The sequence below is a fragment of the Aedes aegypti genome, chromosome 1 (genome assembly GCF_002204515.2).
Source record: "Aedes aegypti strain LVP_AGWG chromosome 1, AaegL5.0 Primary Assembly, whole genome shotgun sequence".
Taxonomy (NCBI): Eukaryota; Metazoa; Arthropoda; class Insecta; order Diptera; family Culicidae; genus Aedes; species Aedes aegypti.
Window position 1 is genome coordinate 42,319,400 of NC_035107.1, and position 22,313 is coordinate 42,341,712.

Sequence of the window (22,313 nt, forward strand, 5' to 3'; positions counted from 1 at the left end):
TTTATGTAGCGAATACTTTCATGTTTAATCTAAGCAAAAATGAACAATTTTCCTATAAAATTGACGATTTTACCATAAAATTAATTAAAACAATGAAGGATGGCTTGTCCTTAAATGCGGACACCTGTAGCAAATCATGTTTATAAATCCGGACACTTTTGAATCAATATCCGGACAATTATGTATTTACATACAATTAATGAAGCATAAAATGTGAAACTTTTTAATACAACTGAATTTATCAAGCTTTAACCAACTTGAGCAATGCAAACGTTTCCTAATGGTTAAAACACATTAAAATGTGAGCTAATGTGTGGTTTAATTACCTGGACTGAGACAACTGTGATTTGAACTGGAACAATTACTTATTGGTTCATTTTTTCTGCATAACACAACGCTCTGTATATTTTTCATCACTAATCATGCATTGTATTTATTGTTTTCAGAGTTTTCCTCCAGTTTCACTTGTGAATTATGTTCTTACGCCTTATGAATGTAACATTTGGTTTCAATGTCCGGGTTTGAAACACTTGGCTCCAATTCCGGACAGCCTCTTTCGTTGGCCTTTTCACTGTTTCAAATGCTTGTTTATTCCATATTTCTGTATTGTTCTGTTACTTATCTCTTGAGCAACTACTTCACCCACAATTATTTTAAAATCACTTCAACAACCGTATAATTTTACAGCTAAACGTTGTGAGTGCGTTCGTCGACGCTATCAACAAAGCCACTTGCACCGCGAATGTCACTGGAACAATTACTTATTGGTTCATTTTTTCTGCATAACACAACGCTCTGTATATTTTTCATCACTAATCATGCATTGTATTTATTGTTTTCAGAGTTTTCCTCCAGTTTCACTTGTGAATTATGTTCTTACGCCTTATGAATGTAACATTTGGTTTCAATGTCCGGGTTTGAAACACTTGGCTCCAATTCCGGACAGCCTCTTTCGTTGGCCTTTTCACTGTTTCAAATGCTTGTTTATTCCATATTTCTGTATTGTTCTGTTACTTATCTCTTGAGCAACTACTTCACCCACAATTATTTTAAAATCACTTCAACAACCGTATAATTTTACAGCTAAACGTTGTGAGTGCGTTCGTCGACGCTATCAACAAAGCCACTTGCACCGCGTAGAAATGACATTCAACTCGAGCAACTTTTTGGTTTTTTTTTTTTTTGTTAATTGCAAATGGTAACTAGATCATAAATAAATGTCAAACGATCAGCGTTGTTCAAAGCAAAAGATAGAATGTAAAATTTAACATGTTAACATATCATTTTTGGTTTAAATTGATGAATTTTATCTGAGTGTCCGGATATCGATACCATCCGGATTTTGATTCTCCACGGTATCCTTCCTCTACACGATGCCACTAAGTTTGCTATGTGTTGCTAGGGAAATATGAGACATATCACGTGAAGAAACACCTAAGATTTATCAAAAAATAGGCTTTTTCGCCAACTGTTTAGAAAATCGGAAAGACCACCCTTTAGTTTCAGCACGGGAACAAATCCATTCTCAAAACCTGGAATCTGAGTCATGATTTTAGGAATAAAATGTGTTTTTATGTTATGAAAATACACCATGAATAATATTCACGAAATCATGAATTATATCTTCGTAACACACACCGTGCGTTACGATTTCTTCCGTTGACAGCAAATCATGACTATGATTTCTGAAATCATGAATAATCGAACTAGGGATCATGAACTGAATTCCGGAAAACGCAAATATTATTCATGAATGTGGGTGCAAATCGTTTATGATTCCATGGCTTTTTTGTAGGCCATGAATAATAATCATGTTGAACGGGAACTTATTCATGAATGTGGATGTTAATAGCAGGTGGTATTATTGCGCTATTTTTACAATATGTTGGACTACCTACGGATTAGAGTGCCTGTAAACAAGAGTGACGTCATGTTCCAGTTTTGACAGGTCTCCTGCTCGATTGGAACGGGGATTTGTATGGAAATGACAGTTCGCCGCTGTTCCAATTTTGACATTGACGCCACTCTTATCTAAATCCACTCTGCTACGTATATGTTTAAAAATTACGTCTAGGGTAACGATACCAATAGTGGAAGTATTAGTAGTTCGTCATTGAAAAATAGTTGAATCAAATTAATACGAGTATTCATACAGTTCAATTGATTCACGAATACTACTTAGACGTTTCAGTTATTTTAGTTGCCCGTTACTTGGGCAGTTTTTTAAGTTCATTCTTAACAATCAGTCGCTTCATTCCATATCATATAGAATATAGTAAAATATTAAAAAATATTTTTTTTATATTCACCTATCTCAAGTAGTATTTTTATTCTATTTATGTGTTGTAAATACTGACTACCGTAGGTGCATAAGAGAGACTTCACGGACTGTTTACTTATTAACATATTATTTTATTCTTTATTTGTAGGATATAAAATTATTCTGGCAACATGAGTGTTAAAATGGTTCGGAAATATGAGAATGCAATTTTTACTATTGCATAAATAACAATAATTACTGATTTTTTTTAACAGAATGCTCATTTTGCCCCGAAGTTAAAAAAGAAATCCTACACATTATGAAAAAAATGTTTGCAATAAATTCCGAATAAAATTCAATATTACTTTAATGGTGACGAAACAGTGATATTACCAAAACCTTATGAAAATAGCTTTACCAACGACAAGATTTGACCCTAAGACTACGGAGTTGCTAAAAAGATATCAACGTAGGTTGTTAGCAAGTGATTGTCATATGCATATCTATTGAAAATAATGTTTTGTTTTGTTTATTTGTTTTACATTTATTGTTCGACTGTGTTTGTGAGATGTGATACATCAGGAATCACAAAATATTCCAAGAAAAAGTATTAATTATTAGGGTATCTTTTAACTCCGCCCTAAACGTTCATCTTTTACAGATACGCGTATTACGACTACGGCTGCTCGTATATACGAGTAACTGACACTGAAGAAGACTGCAAGTGGCAGTCAAAATACGCGTATCTGTCAAAGATAAGCAATTAGGGCGGAATTAAAAGTACTTCAATCCACTTTTTTTTGTTTCTCCATTTATATTTTGCTCAGAGGATTCGGATACATTAAAAAGAGTAATTAATTATTATCCTTCGCTTCCAACAAATCCCGGGTACTCTTCGGTAGCTCCACGATCGATGCAGGTATTTTTAACAAGTAGGTCTGAATAAACAGCCACAGTGGCTTACAATCAGGAGTATACTGTAAATTCAGGACATACGTGATATGCATGTATATGCATACTGTGTGTAGTATGTTATCAGCTACATATTCCGCACCGCCAAAAATCACAAATATCCCTGTATCCGCTTTTGCTGCGCCTACTGCTACGATTTGGGGTTGCAAGGAAATCACACCAAATTTGTTTTTCAGGAATTCCAATCGCTGCTCAATTTTGACTTGGATGTCACCTGCGGTCTACATACAAAATAAAATGTAAGATGTAAATAGATTCACCTGATTATCATTCATAAATTATAAGACAGTATAGGAGAAAATATATAATGAACCTGTTTGTCTGTAAACGCAAACTCTAAAATTGCAAGCGAACAATAAAATTGTTAATTCACGGCTAATAATATTCAATCATGTAACGCATTTGAGATTTACGAACATTATTAATATATATACAGGGCAATTAATTAATAGCAATATATATACAGGGGCTAGACAGAATGATCGGGATAGGTAAAATTTTCTTTTCTTAGAAAATATTCGATAAGCTATAACTATTCAGGTTGGGTACAAAAATTCTCCAATTTTTAATAAACTAAAATGAGTTCGATTGATTGAATCTACAAGAAGTTTGAGCAATTCTAGTAAAACGCTTCTTTTTCGACCACTTTTTTTTAAATCGCTACAGTAATGACCCGATTTTGTCAGCCCCCGATTTTATCTACCCCCGATATTAGCACCTTTTTTGACCCGATTTTGTCTACCCCCGATTTAAGCATCCTCTTTGCCCGATTTTGTCAACCTTAAAATTGATTTCTATTTTAATCAGAGTAAGCTCGTCAATACTGACAATATTGGGTGCATAAAGTCAATTATGACCTTGATCATGTCTATATCATCATCTAAAGACCAAAATTTTGAAATCTGAAATTTTCAATAGGGGAAGGGGTGGTAAAATGAACACCTTAAGAATATCATCTTGTTTCTAATAGTAAACGAGGAATTTACATAGTTCTATCGCACAATATCAAACGTAGGGATGCTATCTAAAGCAGCGCCACGAATTCAGACGCAAATAGCTAAATTTTCACACATTTTCATCGCTAGCAAAAAACGATGCAAATGTTCATTTTACCTGTACTATGTGGGTAAAATGAACACCTGTTGGTGGTAAAATGAACATCATGCAAAAAACGTGAGTAAAACAAATATTTTTGAAAATTTTCATTGCATATCCGAAAATATATCCATTAAGGATTGTTACCCATTCAAAAAGAAATTTAAAGGTATCAGGTTTGATATCAGATCATAACGATATTCACCTCACTGAAAAACCTCAAGACTCCCGAGCTAAAAGTTACGTCAGTTCTAATTTTCAAACGTGGTTTTCTAAAATCATTGTTTTCGTTGATATTTTTACTTAAATTGACCTACGTATCAACCCGAATACTCCGATTGATGCTCTAAATCGCCCGTGCATAATAAAAAATCATTAAATTTTGTTTTTTTCTCGGTAAAAGGCACGGTGTTCATTTTACCACCCCTGTTCTTTTTACCATCACTTCCCCTAATTATTCATGAAACTGATCAATGTTACCCTGCATCACGGTAAATAGAAAATTTAAGTAAAAAACAGCATGTTTATATTAAAACTAAGTCCTTAATTTAAAATAAAACTTGAAACTTTTTTTTTTTTTTTTTTTTTTTTTTTTTAAGGCACTCCGTGCTCATGGCCACTACTGTGCCGGAATCAGTTCATCTGTATCCACTATACCGATACAGATCTATTTTTAACTATTCTATATTTACATCTGCTTTCACTCTCTTCTACTCTTTTACTCTCACACCGAGCAGGTAGGAGAGAGCTCTACTGTTCAGTCCAATCGATTTCCATATGCCATAGTCCTTTGCTCTTGCGCGGTGGGGTTCATTTTGCCGTGTTCCTAAGTCGTTTGAGGCTAGCTGCCTGCGAAGAGGGTCAGTTTGTCTCAGTCACCATCTGATACTGACGGATGATGGATGTGTTCCCCAAAGCACGGTCCTCCGTGCGGCGTCTTCTGGTGGCTGGACGGTTTTTTTGTGGAGGGGCTGGGAATTGAACCCATGACCTTCCGCTTATGAAGCGGAAGCGTAACTTCTAGGCTACGGACCCCCCTTTAAAACTTGAAACTAGTCGAATTTTTTTCCCGATTTAGGCTCTTTCCCGATTTTGTCAACCCTAAATTCAGCATGGGGCTGACAAAATCGGCACTCATCGCATCAAAACAAAGGCGGCACCGTATATGGGTCTTATTGTGGATCTAGCACTAAATTGCATTCCGATTTCCGATCGTTGACTTCCGCTGCTGTTTCTATACGTTAAACATAACATCGGAAGTAGTGCGATGTATATATCATCTGATGGTTAACGCAGCGCACTACTTCCGATAATATTTATGTTTAACGTATAGTAATAACAGCGGAAGTCAATTATTTTACCAACGACTTCAATTTAGTGCTGGCGCCACCATAGTATTGTGCCAGCATCGCTGTTCTGTCAAACACACAAGACTACGGTGGCTCTATATATACTTTTCATAGCGGCCGTTTTGGTTATTTTAATGATCCATTGGAATAAAAATTGCACATGAGAATATTGCATTCACGGTGGTTTGCGAATACCCTTTAATGGGTAAAAAATACCCATTATCGAATAGCAATCATATCTGTCATAAAATGGGGGAGTTTCACAATCATGAAAAGGGTAAAAAATACTAATTCTCGCGTAACAATTCTAAAAGGCCAACAATCAAATTGTAAACAAATCGGGTTTTGATACCATTCGATAGCATCTCTTAACACCCACAAACGATGCAAACATTGTCAACATAATCATAAAACTTCCCGTTATAAACTCGATTTTCAAAACGGCCAACAACCGCTTTTTTCAAATAATTCATTGGCCCCCTGCTCGAAACGGCCAATGATCGATTCTCTCTCCATCAAGAGGGCCTACAATCGGAAAATTTCGCAAACTGTCATTGGCCTTAGCATGGTGAGAGGCCAATTACTCTCTCTTGCTCATTCATTGAAAACCAAAAGGGCCAAGCCTCGGGTCAAGGTTTATTCATGATAACGGGAACAGATTTTTTTCCGTGTACTAGCGATCAGTGACATAAAATTGGAATTCTAGCGATGGTTGGCGGCCTGGTTTCAGCGAGACTTGCTCACAATGTAACTGACAACAAAACTTGTTGAAATTTCTTGGATTTGTGAGTTATTAAAAACAGTCATGGGTCGATTTAATTCTTAATTAAATCTTAATCAAATAAACCTTAATCAACAAAATTTAATTACAGGAGTTGCGTGAAAAGTTACGTCCATGAATAATAGACACGCAAAGGGTATCAGCGCGTAGTGCTTCTATATATGCACAAAAATCGGTAAAAGTTATATGAAATAATTTTGTATGGCGAAATTCGTCTAATGAATTATTTCACGACATTGAAAAATAATTTTAAAAAATCATTGCAGTCTGGATATAGATTTTGTAGACTACAACCTTCCAGTGGATGAATTCTCAATCAGATTTTTCACCGCCAGATATATAGTGCCCCTTTAATGTTAGCAACATGCCAAAAACCTTCATAGTGCCCCAATCAAACCGTGCCAAAATAGAACGGTTGTTTTAATTCAAACTTCTATCACCCTGATAATGACCACGAATAAACCTGCTGGAAAACTTTGCCGAACATATAAATTTCCTCTATATATATAAAATTGATGAAATATTTTTACAAGCACCACCTAGCCGATGAAATCGCATTCACATTTTTCACCATCAGCCATCTAGCCAAATAGCAAATTTACCGAAAACACCATCCTTCTAGCTCATCAGTATCTCGAGCTAAAAAAAGTTCGATGGAATTCGTTATTAGCTCCGCCTAGGGGATGAATTTATAATTATATTTGCCACTGCTGAACAACTTTGCCAAAAACGTCAACCTTTAAGCTTATTAGTATCTCGTAATATAGAAGATTGATGAAAATTTATTACTAGCGCTACCTAGTGGAGAAATTCTCAATCACTGCCAGAAAGCCCTTGGTCTAAACAACTTTGTCAAAGACACCAACCTTATGGCTCGTCAAGATCTTAAGATATTGTAGATTGAATAAAAATTATCACTAGCGCTTCCTAGCGGAGAAGTTCACAATTAGGGTTAATACTGTACGATAGCCTTTGATCTATAGAAAAAAAAAAACTTTGATATACAGAAGATCGAGGAAAATTTGTTACTGTTCTAGTAACCAGTAAGCATTAAAATAAGCCTTGCGGGAGACTACTTCCAGCATTTGAATTGCTTGCTGCATTGTGACAGCAATTTGGTTGCTAAGCTATCTTGAATAAGCAATAGCACTGCTATAAGAAATTCCAAGGTTTTTAATAAGCATTTCAGCTGCAACGTCTATTTTAATTTTGAAGCAATCAAAATGCTTTCTTGTTGGTGTATGAATACCACGATAGAAGAAAACAGGTAATGTGTTACTGGTTTGACAGCATTTCTTGTCTCTGTCATACCCTTACCTCCTTCATGTTGACTAATTTTGACTGAAACAGATTTTACATAAATCGCATTCACTCCTATGGAAAATCTCGTAAGGAACTGCAGGAAAAGAAAAAGCAAAAATATGTCGCTCTTTATTTCTCTTACACATGGTTGATGAAAGCCTACCGATACGTGCAAACCTACCGCTAATTTGTATTCCCTTGAAACACTTCATTTAGCTAATCTTGTAGCTGGAGAAGAGAAAGATGACTGATTATTTAATTCATCTCTTTTATTACAATTCGAATATTGTTTGGAAATAAATTGAGATCATGATCTATGATGTACTGCACCGGAGGCTCCTAATTCATGCATAAATGGCACCGACAAGAAATTATGGCGAGAAAAACGTTCCTTTCAATAGGTTAAAAAATGTTCCCGCAGCATGACATCCTCTGTAGCATCTCCTGCTTCCTACTCAGCGAATCTCCAGATCATCACTTCGAAACCCAATAATAGACGCAGCTAGCAAAAAAAACAGAACTCCAACGAAACGAATACAACAGTTATCGACGATATGGAATAGTGTGAAAGAGAGAAAGCAAAAATTTTTTTTTATTCGCTCTTCACCGGAGGCGTTATACTTTTTTGACAGTAATGACTGTTTATTTCGTTCATAACCGCTAACAGTTGGCACCAGCAGCAAAAAGTACAGACAACAACCTTTCGAACATTCAGTTTCTCTCACTGGCCGCCGAGTGGCGACACTGATGATTGTATTCCACTCACTGATCGCGCTACGCTGGATTCTCAAATTTCTCAAACTTCCAATACAAGCGCATGGAAGAATGGTAGTCGACAGCTGTCAAAACGTATTGAAAATAATGAAAAACGTAAATTACTAGCAATTAGGAAACTGGATCGAAAATATAGTAATTAGAAATCAAGCGTAATGTGAATAGATAACTTTTTGTTTTTAGTTCGTCTTCCATGTTGCTTTCTTTGCTTCAGGATTTCGTTTTTACTGCACTGAAAAAGAGTCATCTATTGCCTTTTCAGTTTTGAATATCGCCCTATTGAAACGTTCCTGAAGGTGTTGCATTAAAGCAGCCCGTTATTTCACCAAAACCGCATATAATGCTGGATTTAGTGCTTCTTGGTTACTTGGGTATGTTTTGACGAAATTGTCGAAAATATTTAAGACTATTACTACACGGAGCCACAAATCATCCCAATTTCGACTTCTTTTGACGCAATTCGGCTCTTCCGTGGGATAACCCAAATTTGGGTTAACTGACATATACCTATCATTAGGTTGTTTTCATTTGACAACGTCTAAAAAACAACTCAGTGCAAAAAAGTCTACCCAGCGTTAGCTTTCAAAGTCTCTGAGATGGGTAAAAACTACTTAACGTTAGGTAAACTCGAAAGAACCCAAATTTGGCTTATTCCATTGAACTTCGACGATGGGTCGGTGCGTCTATCTCTGTTTTTGACAAAATTGCTGTTGCGAGAGAGGCAAAACTAAATGCATTTTACCCAAATTTGAGGTTAAAGAACTTATTTTTTGGGTAATCTGATGTCTCCGTGTACTCGGCATACTTCAGACCTGAGAGAGACTCGCGAAGAGGAAAAATATCAACGTCATATGCAGCCCAGGTTCCGCTGTCACAAAACGTCAAATGCAGCCCATCGTTTTTATGGCTGAAAAAGTGAAAAGTATTGTATTCAAAATAAACTATTATTAAAATGCTCAGTCAGCGGAGCAGTTTTTCCAAAGATGCTGATAAATCTAAACATAAGACTAGTTATTTATAATGTTTGCTACGTTTCCTGGCATGCAATTTCACTATAAATGCCGTTTATGCTTCGGCGTGATGCAAACGCAATTGTTTTTTTTTGCTGAGATGGTCACGTGAAAGCTTGAACGGCTTCACACTGAGTGAAATAAGAAAAAAAAACTCAGCAATCGCAGAAAAAGAAGACCGACTCCGCGAGCCTCGTCTCAGCTTCAGACATCTCGTCAAAATAATGACCAAAATGGCTGGTGTCAGACATAGTATAATGCTAATCATGTGGAGAAAGTCTGCGTGAATGGGTGAGGTAAGACCGGCCGTTATGTTTGTCTAGAAAGCACATTTTCAATTGGACTATTTACTAGCTACCATATCATATCATTTCCAAAAAGTTCACGGTCTAAACATAGCACGGCTGGGGCTGCCTGAACTTCGTTCCGAAAAGTTGTGCTAACAAGGCTGTGTACAATAATGCATGCCGTTAGGCTGATACAAATATTAATTTTCTTTTATGTCACCCCCCCCTTCGAAAATCCGAAAATTTTGAAGGGGAGAAAAAAAAAAGATTCATCATTTTTTTGACATCAGTTTGGTTTTTTCAATTTACAAAGTAAAAAAACAAGTAAAATAATGATCCAGAGGACGATTAAAAACAGTTTAACAACTATCATTAAAAATAAAAATTCGAAAAAATAACTTTTTTTCATTTTTATTTTTTTGTTCCTTATTTATTTTTATCCCCCCCCCCTCGTACCTTCCAAGTGGTCTCGGACATAAAAGAAATTTAATATTTGTATCAGCCTTATTAAGCTTCAATTCCTTTTTATTTTTAGTAATAACTCTTTCCACTTGTGGATTTAAAGTTTCTTAGATGTCTTGTACCTAAAATGGTATAACAGGAATACAGTTACTAGACTAAATGATTAATTAAGAGGAAAATAACCATCATCGCTCTACAAATTTTCGAAACCAATTTTTTTGCTCAATATTGAAGTAATGTTCAAGAAAATCTATCATTGTATTGCACTTGCTTTCTCTCATGCAATGATAGATTTTCATTCGGATTCATAAAAATATGAACGAAAAAACTAATTTTTAATTTTTGATGATTGCTGATGATTGAATGATGGATTCTTGAGCCTTAAGGCCGCACGGGACCCGATAAATTTTCAGCTTCATCGGTTCACTAAAACTCGAGATTTGCTTCCACAAAGCTTTGATGATTATTGTTAGAGTGAGACGAAAGATAGGGAAAATAACACGGTCTCCCGTGTCCCCTTAACAATTTAGCTTATTTGGGACAAAACAGGTAGTGAAAATTATTGACAGCTCGAACAACAATTTTAAAACATAGCTTACTAAGATCATGCTATAAAATATGTAGCAAGAAATGTCAAAATCTAATCACCCCTCGCACATTTATAGCCAGCGTAAAAAGCTGGATACGAAATTCATTTAAAATATATTCAATCGCTATTTATACACATTTTGATCAAACTCGATCAAATACAAACGAGATTGTACTTTCAGCCAAATTCGATTGCATTACTAACAATAAAAACTTTTTTTTAAGTTACATAATCAGGGTTGGGAAAAATCTGAAAGTCATTCTACAGTAGCCAACCAAAGCCGATCGCAGTCAGCGAAGCCAGTGAAACTCACGCCTATCGCTGCTGTAGGCAAAGAGCCTTGAAAATTGTAAAACACCCGTTGCTAAGGGCAACCTAAAATTACTGTAGAAAAATGAAAAAAGAAAGAAGAATCATTGAAATCCCCGAAGTATTTTTTGGAAAAAAGGAAGTTCTTGATATCCCCGGGGGAATCCTTGAATTTCCCGGAGGAATTCCTGGAGGAAATTCCCGGAGAAATTTCAGGTGCAATTTGTTAGAATAGAGGTAGTGTCGCACCTCAGGTAGAAGAATCGTCGGTTGAGAAGCATGCGTCATCGTAGGTAAAAGCACAGGGAAACAGACGTAACACTTAAAACAAATTGCAATCAAAATCATAGTCGAGAAATCATATACGCCCAATGCTAAACGTCAAACGCGAACAAAAACGATGCGAGCGCTACGGGTGGTGGATTGACCAACTACAATAGATTTGAATCGACCGTTAAAAAGGTGGTCGATGGACAGTGATGAGAGTGTGACGTCTGTTTGTCTGTGGTAAAAGTGTGGAAGATTCGTTGAGAGAGGTATGATATTTGTGTAGAATGATGAATTGTAAAAATATACCTGGTTTGAATAAAGAGAGTTGCAGCTGCTGATTGAGGTATCAGTCTGTTAGCTGCCCAGTTGAAGGAGACATGTACTGTATTGTATTTCTTTATAATTTGAAATAGGATGTGGACGGGCTAGCCTCGCTAGGATCTGCGTGGTCTTAGCGGACTAGCCTTTCAACACAATTTCCAGAGAAATTCCAGAGGAAATCTCTGATTGAATTCTCTAAAAAAATCCCCGGGAGAATTCTTGGACGAAAGCCCCGCAGGAATTGCTTTTGAAAATCCTCTGAGATATTGCTGGAGAAAATCCCCGGAGGGAATCCTTAAATCTCCGGAGAAACTTCTTGTGCAAATCACTAGAGAAATTCCCTAAGGAATTTCTGGAGAAAATTCCCGGAGGAATGCCTGGAGGAAATCCACGAAAAAAAAATACCTGTAGGGTTCCCGGGAGGGAATATCCTCGGAGCTATTTCTGCAGCAAATCCCAGGATGAATTTCTGAGAGAAAAAAATCCCCGGAGGAATTCCTGGTGGCCACGCCTATAAAACTTTTGAATTCTAGACTACCAAGCTCGGAGGGAAAAATCCGAACTGGTAAACAAACGTGTGTCAAATCCGATTTGGAACAGCTCAAATCTTGTTCCAAATCCTACCAAAAATAGACCAGGTCTGGAGTTAGCCTGTTCCAAAAAGTAGACCAGAAAACTGGTATAAAATAAAATTGGAACATTATTTGCAACACCGGTGCAAGCTCCAAATTTCAACATGCACGGCAACGCGGATCTACTCAAATTTGAGTTGTTTCGAACGCAAAACCGTAGTTGAACCCAATAACCCAAATTTGGCTAAATTTCCAAGGTCTCATTAGGTACTTTACCTTTGAAGCCATAATAAAAATTTACTTAAATTTGGTTTGATTCAAAACAAAATTGAGTTCATTCAACCCAAGCTTGAGAATAATGCATTTCACCCAAATTTGGCTTATTGGGTCAAACTACCCCCATTAGGTAGGTGCAGCTCTCTCTATTTTTGACAACATTGGTGGGGAAGAGAGAGAATACCGAGAGATTTTGGGTTGAAAGAATAATCCATATACTTAATTTTGGATAAACTCAAAAATTAGGTTCAAAAATTTGGAACCAAACAGTGATTTGGACCACCGATGAAGTTGCCCTTAAGGCGATAAAGCTAGTTATGGCCAAACTTTTTTTCCGACCATTTGTGCATCGTTGTTATTATCAGTCTTGTGAACTTCCCGAGCCTGCTGTTCACGTTCATGATTTTCTATAGCTCTACGTAATCGATACTTTCGCCTTAAAATACCGCTTAATAATTAATGAAAAATTAACGCGTTGGGCCCTGGTTTTAACGAGAAATTTAAAGGATTTCTCATACAGTAAAAAAATGGTCCTTTGCCAATCGGCCATCAATGAAGTCCGCAGTGACTCGGAATTTATCACTCACAATCCAATTTGTCACCTTTCTTGTAGCTGAGCAATATTTCCCTGCTTTATTGTTCATGAGTTGGCTTCCTCGGCTTCCCTCAATGTGGGGGCTACTTGGTGTCCATCGTTTGCTGATCTTTTGTTGACATTTCCTTCGTTGTATTGTCAATTACTGCTATCGCTCTGAATGCCATTCAGGAGTTCAATCAAGTGCTACTTCCACCTTTCGATCTCCTCACGTAGGGGAACTGGGGATAATTTGCTCATAGAGGGCAAAATGAGCCACCCAAGAAACAATTGGTAGCTTTTAAGATACTTACGTGTTTAATACAAGCTGCATAGCAGCAACCATTGCTGAACAAATTTTTAGTTGAATCATTAATTGAATAAAATTGATTTCCGCTTATAAAAAAGCTGTTATTCCACTTGCAGTTTGTGTTTTGAATAAGAGCTGAATAAACCTCCGAAAATGCAAATATAGTAGCTTTTGTTCTACAACACATAAGAAGTTTAACAATTGACTGATTAAAAGCTTCTATAGGTTGTAGCCATCATTTTAGTAGCATATTGAACATTTGATTAACAACAAATCGTACAAAAGTTTTAGTGTCTAATACTTAAAATGTTGACCAGCTTTCATTTATTTATTTATTTATTTATTTAGTAAAACTTATAAACAATGTGAATAACAGTACTTGAGTATGCTCTTATTCAAGCAAAACATATTATGTCTTTTTATGTTATTTTCAAATGTTTCAAATGTTTTTCAAATCAAATCCAAGACCTGTATGCGATGGATGGATTAACGTAATGGACGTAATGGCGACGTAATGGATCAACGAGGGTAAAGTTCGAATCACATTGGATTAAAAATATCAAAATTTAAATTTTCCAAATGTAGTGATCATCATCTGCGACGTTATTGATATCGGAAAAAGTTACTAATCATAACATTTTTAATGATAATCGAAGTATAAATAATAATTTAACAACAGTTACATGAAAGTGGTTACCCAACTTACAGTCAAGTGTCACAAATAAACATACATAGTTAATTATTGTTGAATAATGATGACAACTGAAAAAATGCCCTACAAAGAGCTGAGAAGATGGTATTTAGATCCAAATTTAAGTCAATGTTCAACATTTTTCATTGGAATGAATAATAGTAGAATCAACACTTATTAAACTTCTCCAAAGAATCTCTGCCGACTTTTCAAGATTGTTTTACTAATGAGTTGAACAAGTCATTTTTCCTTCTATTAAAGAGGCTGAATAGGTGTTTTATAAAATCCTAATACAACATAGATATATCATCCGAGCAGGTCATCCAAAGAAGTCCAAAATAACGATTACTAAACACATTGTTCAGCAACAAAGAAGCCTTACAAAAGAGGTCACACCATAGTCAAATTTTTGAAATATGGACAAAATATCTAAAAATTGCGTTGTATTCCTAATGTATTGCAATGTTCAACTTACTAATATTATTATTATTTATTTTTATTTGAGTGGCTTTTCGCCCTTGGCGAATTCGCCACTAACTTACTAATATATAAAAACATGTTGGATACAATAATAACTGATGCTTTCTCAATACAATATTCAATTATGTTTAGAAAATATTTTGAATTAGTCTTCTGACATAGGATTATTGATTGAAATATATTTTATACTAGTGGTCCCGGCAAACTTCGTCTTGCCATCAAGTAGGCTGTTGAAAAATGTCATACAATCTCCCAAACAAAATGGCACATTAGTTTCCTCCCGTTTCTAAGACTATTCCGAAGACTTGCCTAAACTTTTTCTACGCACGAACACGTGGGAACCCTTGGCTAATGCCACAGTGAAAGAGTTGTGACAATCTGTTGGACCGTTCTCTACCCATTTCGTGACATACAAACACCATTCCATTTTTATTTATATAGATTTGTATAATTTTATATTTGTATAATGTTTAATAGATGGAAAAAGTACGACAAATAATTAAAATATTAACCTAGTAGAAATATTATACATTTAATAAATGAATTTTAGTATAGTTAGATGAACAATTCAATTAAAGTTTTAACAAGTTAAAACTTATTATGAAATACGATTAATCATTTCAGACTGTTTTTACTTTGTGAATAAACTTTATTTTTGACCAGCATTGAAATAAATTTTCTCACTGTGCGCTATAAATAGCCGACTGAGTTCAGCTCGCATCAGTACTGAACAGCAGCCGAAGTAATGCGCTTATTCAGTTGTTGATCAGCATAGCACGTGTTGATTAGTTATTGTTGAATAGAAGCTCAAGCATGGTCAATAATCAGCTACAAGAGGTTTATATTGGGCACTGGAAGGCTGATATATGAATTCAAGGATGGCGCAGATGGCAAGGTATACCACTGACGATGGGAAGGTCTCGAGTTTGAATCCAGTATTCAGGTAATTATTAAAAGTGTGGTTATTAATTCATGGTAAAGGTGTATACACTGCATTTGATGTATAAAGTGTTAGCTATTTTTGATCATTTATTTGTTTTCAATCAATTTTGTGGCAGTTGAATAAAAGCTGAGATGAATGCTTATAAAGCGATTTTGTAGTTGTAGAATTAAGTCAATATACAACGACACGCTTTATAACTTCTCCAAATTTGTGTGAACAACCCCTGAACAAAGGCTTCACTTGCAAATAGTTAAAATGTTGTTAAACATGATGCTGAATTAAACTGCAATAATGTAGTTTGTTAAACTAGCGTTGTTAAATCATCAAACCTTATTAAGCTGAGTGAAACCTGAATAAACATCATTACAATATATGATTACAGTCACTAAATGATAAGAAGCTTAATAATTTCGCCAGATTTGCTTGAACAATGTGTGCGTAACATAATAAAAATAAAGCAACTAATCAGTACCGTAAAACGGGGTAACTTTGATAGTTTTTTCAAAGAAAACTTGAATATTTTCGCATGCTGTTTCAAAGATTTACAATTTATATTTTTAAAACAAGTACTGGCATCCTAGCAATCGATTACAGTCGATAAATTGGCAAAAGATTTATTTTGAATGGATATATAATTTTTCATATAATCGAAAGTTGGTTTTCTGTTTTGGGGTAACTTTGATAATGGAGTATGATTCGAACAAAATTGAATGAATAACGAACATTTGTAGGGCATTGCATACCTCTAGGCGTTTAACGTTATATGGAAATTCCTGACTTAGATTACAAAAATGGTCCCAGTTTGTGAAAATGCTTTTCGCTAAGAGATTTGAGACCGTATTCAAGTTCTATGATAACTAGGCTGTCAAATATAAGTGGCCAACTATTGAAAACTGCATCAAATAGTAATAGTAGAACAGATTGTTTGTAAGCGTTTCAAAAATGCTAAAATTGTGTAATTTTTTTAAATTCGTATAAAAAGCCTAAAATGTTCTTGATTCAAATGAAAACCGCTCTTACATGAAGTGTCATACTAATATTCTTTAGTTTTGCATTCGTTTTGCTTAACTGATTAACAGAAATTATGATATTTCGTTTGGTATGTGGTGGCTTACGCACTATCAAAGTTACCCGCATTATCAAAGTTACCCCGTTTTACGGTATGTAGTTGTGAAAAATTGCTCAATAAATGATTATAAAATAGGCAAATGTTTCTTGGGCACTCTCGATTAGAACGAACGGTGTGCTTTACAAAGCATTTTTCACCCTACACTTAAATTCGGAAACCGACCTCGGTATTTCGCTTAGAACCCAACAGCTGATATTTCGGTAAATATTTACCGAATCTCGGAAAAACTTTTACCGAGATCTCGGTAAACGTCCACTGAATTTCGATAACGTTCGCTGAGATCTCGGTAAAAAATTAGGTTTGCTAAAATCTCGGTAAAATAAGTACTGGGATTCAGTATTGAAAATTACCGAAATCTCAACTGTTGGGTTCTTGGCGAAACGTTTTACTAAGGTCGGTGAAATAATTTAGGGGCGATCCATTAATCACACAAGACAATTTTGATGGTTTTTGGACCCACCCCCTACTTATAGTGAGATTTTGTATGAAAATTAAAAATAATTTGTATGGGGCGTAAGAAATCTGATCTGAAAATCAAGGTAATATTTTACGTCGAAAAAATATCTGAAACTACGCCAAGAGGCAACTCATGCACTGGTATAGTTTGTATTACATGCAAAAAATATGTTAAATTTGTCCTTTAAAAGCTTATTGAAAGACCTAAACTTTAATCAACTCGTGAGGCAAAACGCCCACTCCTATTTCATAATACCAAAACAGCCGTTTGGATTCAAATTCTACCAAACGTAATGCCACGTTGAGGGTACGCGCAAAATGGAACCTTACAAATGCACATTTTCGCATCAGCGCACACAAGAGTAATTTGCGTTAATCATGGCCAAAATTATTTTCTACCCTGAATGATCTTCTCCAGGCTTAATATTGCCTTAAGTACGGTTACAACTTAATTAGGATTAATCTCGAACCGTTTCAGGGCACTTGTCCACATATCAGTGATTATTTGCATCGAAAAAATGCCGTTGAAGACAAACAGTTTTTGGGCTTATTATCTATGACTGGGGCCTTCCTTATCCGAGTGGTTTAAGTCCGCGGCTACAAAGCAAAGCCATGCTGAAGGTATCTGGGTTCGAATCCCGGTCGGTCCAGGACCTTTCGTGATGGAAATTTTCCTTGACTTCCCTGGGCATAGAGTATCATCGTACCTGCCACACGATATACGAATGCGAAAATGGCAACTTTGGCAAAGAAAGCTCTCAGCTAATAACTGTGGAAGTGCTAATAAAAGAACACTACGCTGAGAAGCAGGCTCTGTCCCAGTGAGGACGTAAATGCCAAGAAGAAGAAGAAGAAGAATCTATGACCAATCGCTTGAATATTCTTGCAACAGATGGAAAATAGAATTGTACGGCATAAATTGATGCGTCCCTAGTTAGCCTAGAGAGTAAACAATTGATGAAAATTTAGATTTGTAACTGTTCTTAGGTATAACAGCTCAAACATTTTTTATAAGTATGCTTAGAAATTCTTTTTCAATATTTTTTTTCCTTAAATACATTGTAATATTGTATTCGGAATTCATAAAATTATTTTTTTTATTGGAATAATAAATTTGACTAGTATGTTTTATCTGAAACGCTTTTTTCATGCCTTTTGCAAAATTGCCAATTTGGTACAAAAAACCACCGGATTATTTTGACTCTCGATGTTTTTTAAATGTGAAAAAAAAACTAGGATTCAGCCTAAGCCCATCAGACTTTAAATTTTAATTAAAAAGTAGAATGAATATACATAATTATTCGTGGTTTAATTCATAATAAGGTAAAAAACAATGAATTTATCATCATTTCAAACTCGGGTTTTATTCGGGTTTTTTTCTTAGAAAACTTTTTCGGGTCGGGTTCGGTTTGAAGAGTGATTTTTTTCTCGAGTTCGGATCGGGTCCGGGTTTGCTTTCAAATTATTGTCTCAGGTTCGGGTCGGGTCCGGGTTTGAAGAAACAAAATAAGTCGAGTTCAAGTTTGAAAAATGTGAAACCCGACCATCTCTACAAATAAGCACATTATGTTGAAATAATTTAATTTCTAAATTGCATTCATTTAGGTGCTTTCCAAGAAATCTTTGATTTTTTTTATTTATATAAATATTGTATTTTTTTTTTTAATTTAGAAAGTATATTCATATTTAGGGAGCCCTTATACAGCAAACTTACAATAATCGCATTGACAAGTAATCAATTTCATTCTTAAATGGAGCTCCCCCATTTTTCATTTTAGAGATGATTTTAAGCACTAAACTCATATTTGTTAGAAAATTTCTGTACACGAGACATTGACGGTATACCGTCGTACTTGTCTTTCGGCACTTTGTTGTTTGGCATTGTCAACAGTATAGAGGGAAAAAAACGTGAAAATGATCCTAAAATTACGATATTCTTGAAAACCCCTTAATGTGATGTGACTTTAAACTCTCCAATATTTAAATGACATAGTTCAAAAGACATGGAGTTTTAAACCATGGCTCTGTTGTGTCTCATACATATTGTTTTAAAAATTGTCAAAATCTGATTTTGCGATGTCATTTATCAAAACTGTGATATAAGCCATTTATAAAATTATCAATTTTACTAAGGTCAGTTATGCTAGTAAAATAAATATATTCAAATAATATTTTTTCTTAAACATCAAATTGAAAAAAAAAACGCTTTTAAAACATGCACTTTAATTGATTAGGGATACTTAATTATTGAACAGTGGGATAAAAATATGAGAAAAATGATAAAAATTAACATTTTTAATAGATTCAAAATTTTTAGTGCGGAAATATGCGGAAGAGTTTTATGCTGTAACTGATAGATAACATATTCAAGTTTCACAAATTTGAATTTCTTATCTACGTATTTAGAAAATGGTGACAATCCATTTTATCGTTTCGAACACATTGAGCTTACAATCCCCTATCTTTCGTTCAAGGTTCTTCTCCCCGCTGAAGAAAAACCTCAACCCCGAATCAGAGCAACATCGCAAACCGTGCCATCACCGCCACACCTGCCAGAACTACATCCTCGAGGGAATGCGAACGTGCTTCACATTCGGCCTACTGCTGGAGCTGGTCCGTAAGCTGATCAACGTTGCTCCACGGCTCAGCAAAGAACCCATGGCTGCCATATTGGAAGCGCTGGCACGCATCCGGTTGCGATTCGTCGCTTTCCTCACACTGTACAACGGGCTGTTCCGGCTGACGACGTGCGCCCTGGCACGAAACCGAGGGAAGGTGACCAAGAGCGATAGCACCTGGGCGGGTTGCGTCAGTGGACTCAGCTACGCCCTGTCGCCAAATTATAATATTTTCAATCTGGGAGTGGCGGCTGTCATACAGGTTTGTACAGTTATGAAAAATGTAGAACAATTTAGGTTTTTCTATGAAATATTTTCAGAACGCGTGGAACTTTATCGTTGAGAAGTACTCCAAGGTGGAGTGGCTCCAGCAGTTCAACAAAATCTCGTTCAGTTCGGTCGTGTGGGTGTTCCTGATGAACTACAATATGTACGCTCGGGCCTACTATCCCTACGCCATGTCGAAGTTTGCGATGAAATTCACCGATATCTGTTCCGGTGCACAGTGAGTATTTCAGAAACTGCGCTCAAATTTTGGAGTAAGATCCTTTCTCATCGTCAACTTCCATTGCAGAGCACAAATAGCTGCCGAATGTCTGGGAAAGGTCGCCATGGGATTCAGCTGAGCAGGTGAGAGTCTCATCTCAAGATTGTTGCAAAATTGTTAACTATTTGTGGTTGTGATAGTTTATAAGCGGGACTATAATAGAGTAATAAATTAAAAGTTGTTAAAAGGAAATTGTACTACAGAATACATACATGACGGCGTAAAGCCCGCTTCAGTTAATGCTTGTTCTAAACTCCTTCATCATATCCGAAATTTCTATCGTCCAAACGAATGCAAATCAGCAATTCAACGTCGTCACGCGAAACCCCCAAAAAAGAAGCGAATTCGTTTGTTCAGTTCCATCGGATTCGCGCGACGATTAACACCACATGGCTCACCTCAGCAAGTACTTCTACGAAGCGACGGCAGGCAAAACCTGCCGTGACCTTTGCCACCCGCAGTACGCATCCTGTTGGAGGGCACTGGCGGTGAATGTGTGCAGCTTGCTACCCGGCAGCTACAAACTGTTCTTCCCACTGTTGGCGGTGATTATCGTACCTTTGAAGTTTGTGACCAAAATGTGTGATTGATTCGGATTACTCCCGTTGATTTCTGTAGATTCCTCCGCTGGTGAAAGGCGGTGGCTACACGCGTCAGTACTGGTGGGATCATACCCTCAGCTACAGTGAGATATCCTTCAAGACGTATCTGATTGCGGTGATGGGGCTCAGCATGCACTGTTGCTTCTAGTGAGTTGAGCTTTCAATAGTTTGGTAGAATATTTCAGTTGAATTCGAGTCCATTCCAGTCACATGTTTGGCCGCCATAAGTACTACTGGATAATGGGTGCTACCGGGTTCCTCAGTGCAACTATCATCGCGCCTTATTTGTCGCGTCCTCATCTACGCCTGCAAGGAATAACATACTTTAATATGGTGAGTTTGATCATGTTCGTAAACCCGTACATTTCTTACCTAATATCGTCCATACCACACAGATGTTGGAGGTCATCCTGAAGAAGAGCCAAATCCGGCTGGTTCAAGTCCTGCGGGAATCGAAACTGTTCGGGACGTTGTTGTTCATGATCTTCAACACCCGGATTATGGAGATTTTGCAGCACGGTGCGGTCAATCAGTTTTGGATGATGTACCCGGCGAAGATTCGCGAGGTGAACCGGAGTTCGGTGGACGAGAGCCGCGTCATGGGGTGGATCTATCCGCGCGGATACAAGACGTGCTCGCATGAGAGGAGCTGTGATGCGTACATTTTGGATGTGAGTAGACATTTGGAGATATTTGTAGACTGGAAATCCTCTATGGATTCGTTCTTGGAAGTCCTTCAGGGATTGTTCCCTAGATGTTCATTGGGGATTCCTCCCTGGAAGTTCTCCAGGGATTCCTCATTAGGATTTATCCAGGGATAGCTCCCTGGAAGTCTAGGGATTCCTCCCTGGAAGACTCCCTATGATTCCTTCAGGAAAGTCTTCCAGATATTCATCCCTGGAAGTTCTCCGGGGATTTCTCCCTAGAATTCTTCCAGAAATTCCTGCCCCAAAGTCTCCCAGTGATTCTTCCCTGAAAGTCCTCCAGGAATTCCTCTCTGAAAATCCACCAGGGATTCCTCCCTGGAAGTCCTCCAGGGATTCCTCTCTGAAAATCCTTCAGGAGTTCTTTTCTGGAATCCCTTAAGGGATTCTTCCCTGGGAGTCCTCCAAAGATTCCTCCCTTGAAGTTCTCCAGGGATTTCTCTCTGGAAATCCGCCAGGGATTTCTCCCTGGAAGTCCGCCAGAGATTACTCCCTGGAAGTCCTCCAGAGATTCCTCTCTGGAAGTATTCCAGAGATTCCTGCCTGGAAGTTTTCCAGTGATTCCTTCCTGAAAGTCCTTTAGGAATTCCTTTCTGGAATTCCTCCAGGGAATCCAGATTTTTTTTTTGT

The 22,313-nt window shown here is 36.7% G+C and overlaps 1 protein-coding gene and 1 long non-coding RNA gene across 2 annotated transcripts in view; one reads left to right on the forward strand and one right to left on the reverse strand.

Moving 5' to 3' along the window:
• The window catches only part of LOC5569406, a 36,985-nt gene extending 16,368 nt beyond the window's left edge, over positions 1 to 20,617 (forward strand). Inside the window, exons 3-5 of the mRNA XM_001658448.2 lie at positions 19,687 to 20,092; positions 20,151 to 20,335; positions 20,405 to 20,617. Of these exons, the coding sequence (XP_001658498.2) occupies positions 19,687 to 20,092; positions 20,151 to 20,335; positions 20,405 to 20,456 (643 nt within the window). The 3' untranslated portion in view covers positions 20,457 to 20,617. The remainder of the gene's footprint in view (positions 1 to 19,686; positions 20,093 to 20,150; positions 20,336 to 20,404) is intronic.
• LOC5569405 lies at positions 20,126 to 21,119 on the reverse strand. Its single transcript, XR_002501376.1, has 2 exons — positions 20,590 to 21,119; positions 20,126 to 20,530 (listed from the first exon to the last, which is right to left on the reverse strand). It is a non-coding gene; the product is annotated as an uncharacterized LOC5569405 (long non-coding RNA).
• Between the last annotated feature and the right edge of the window lie 1,194 nt (positions 21,120 to 22,313).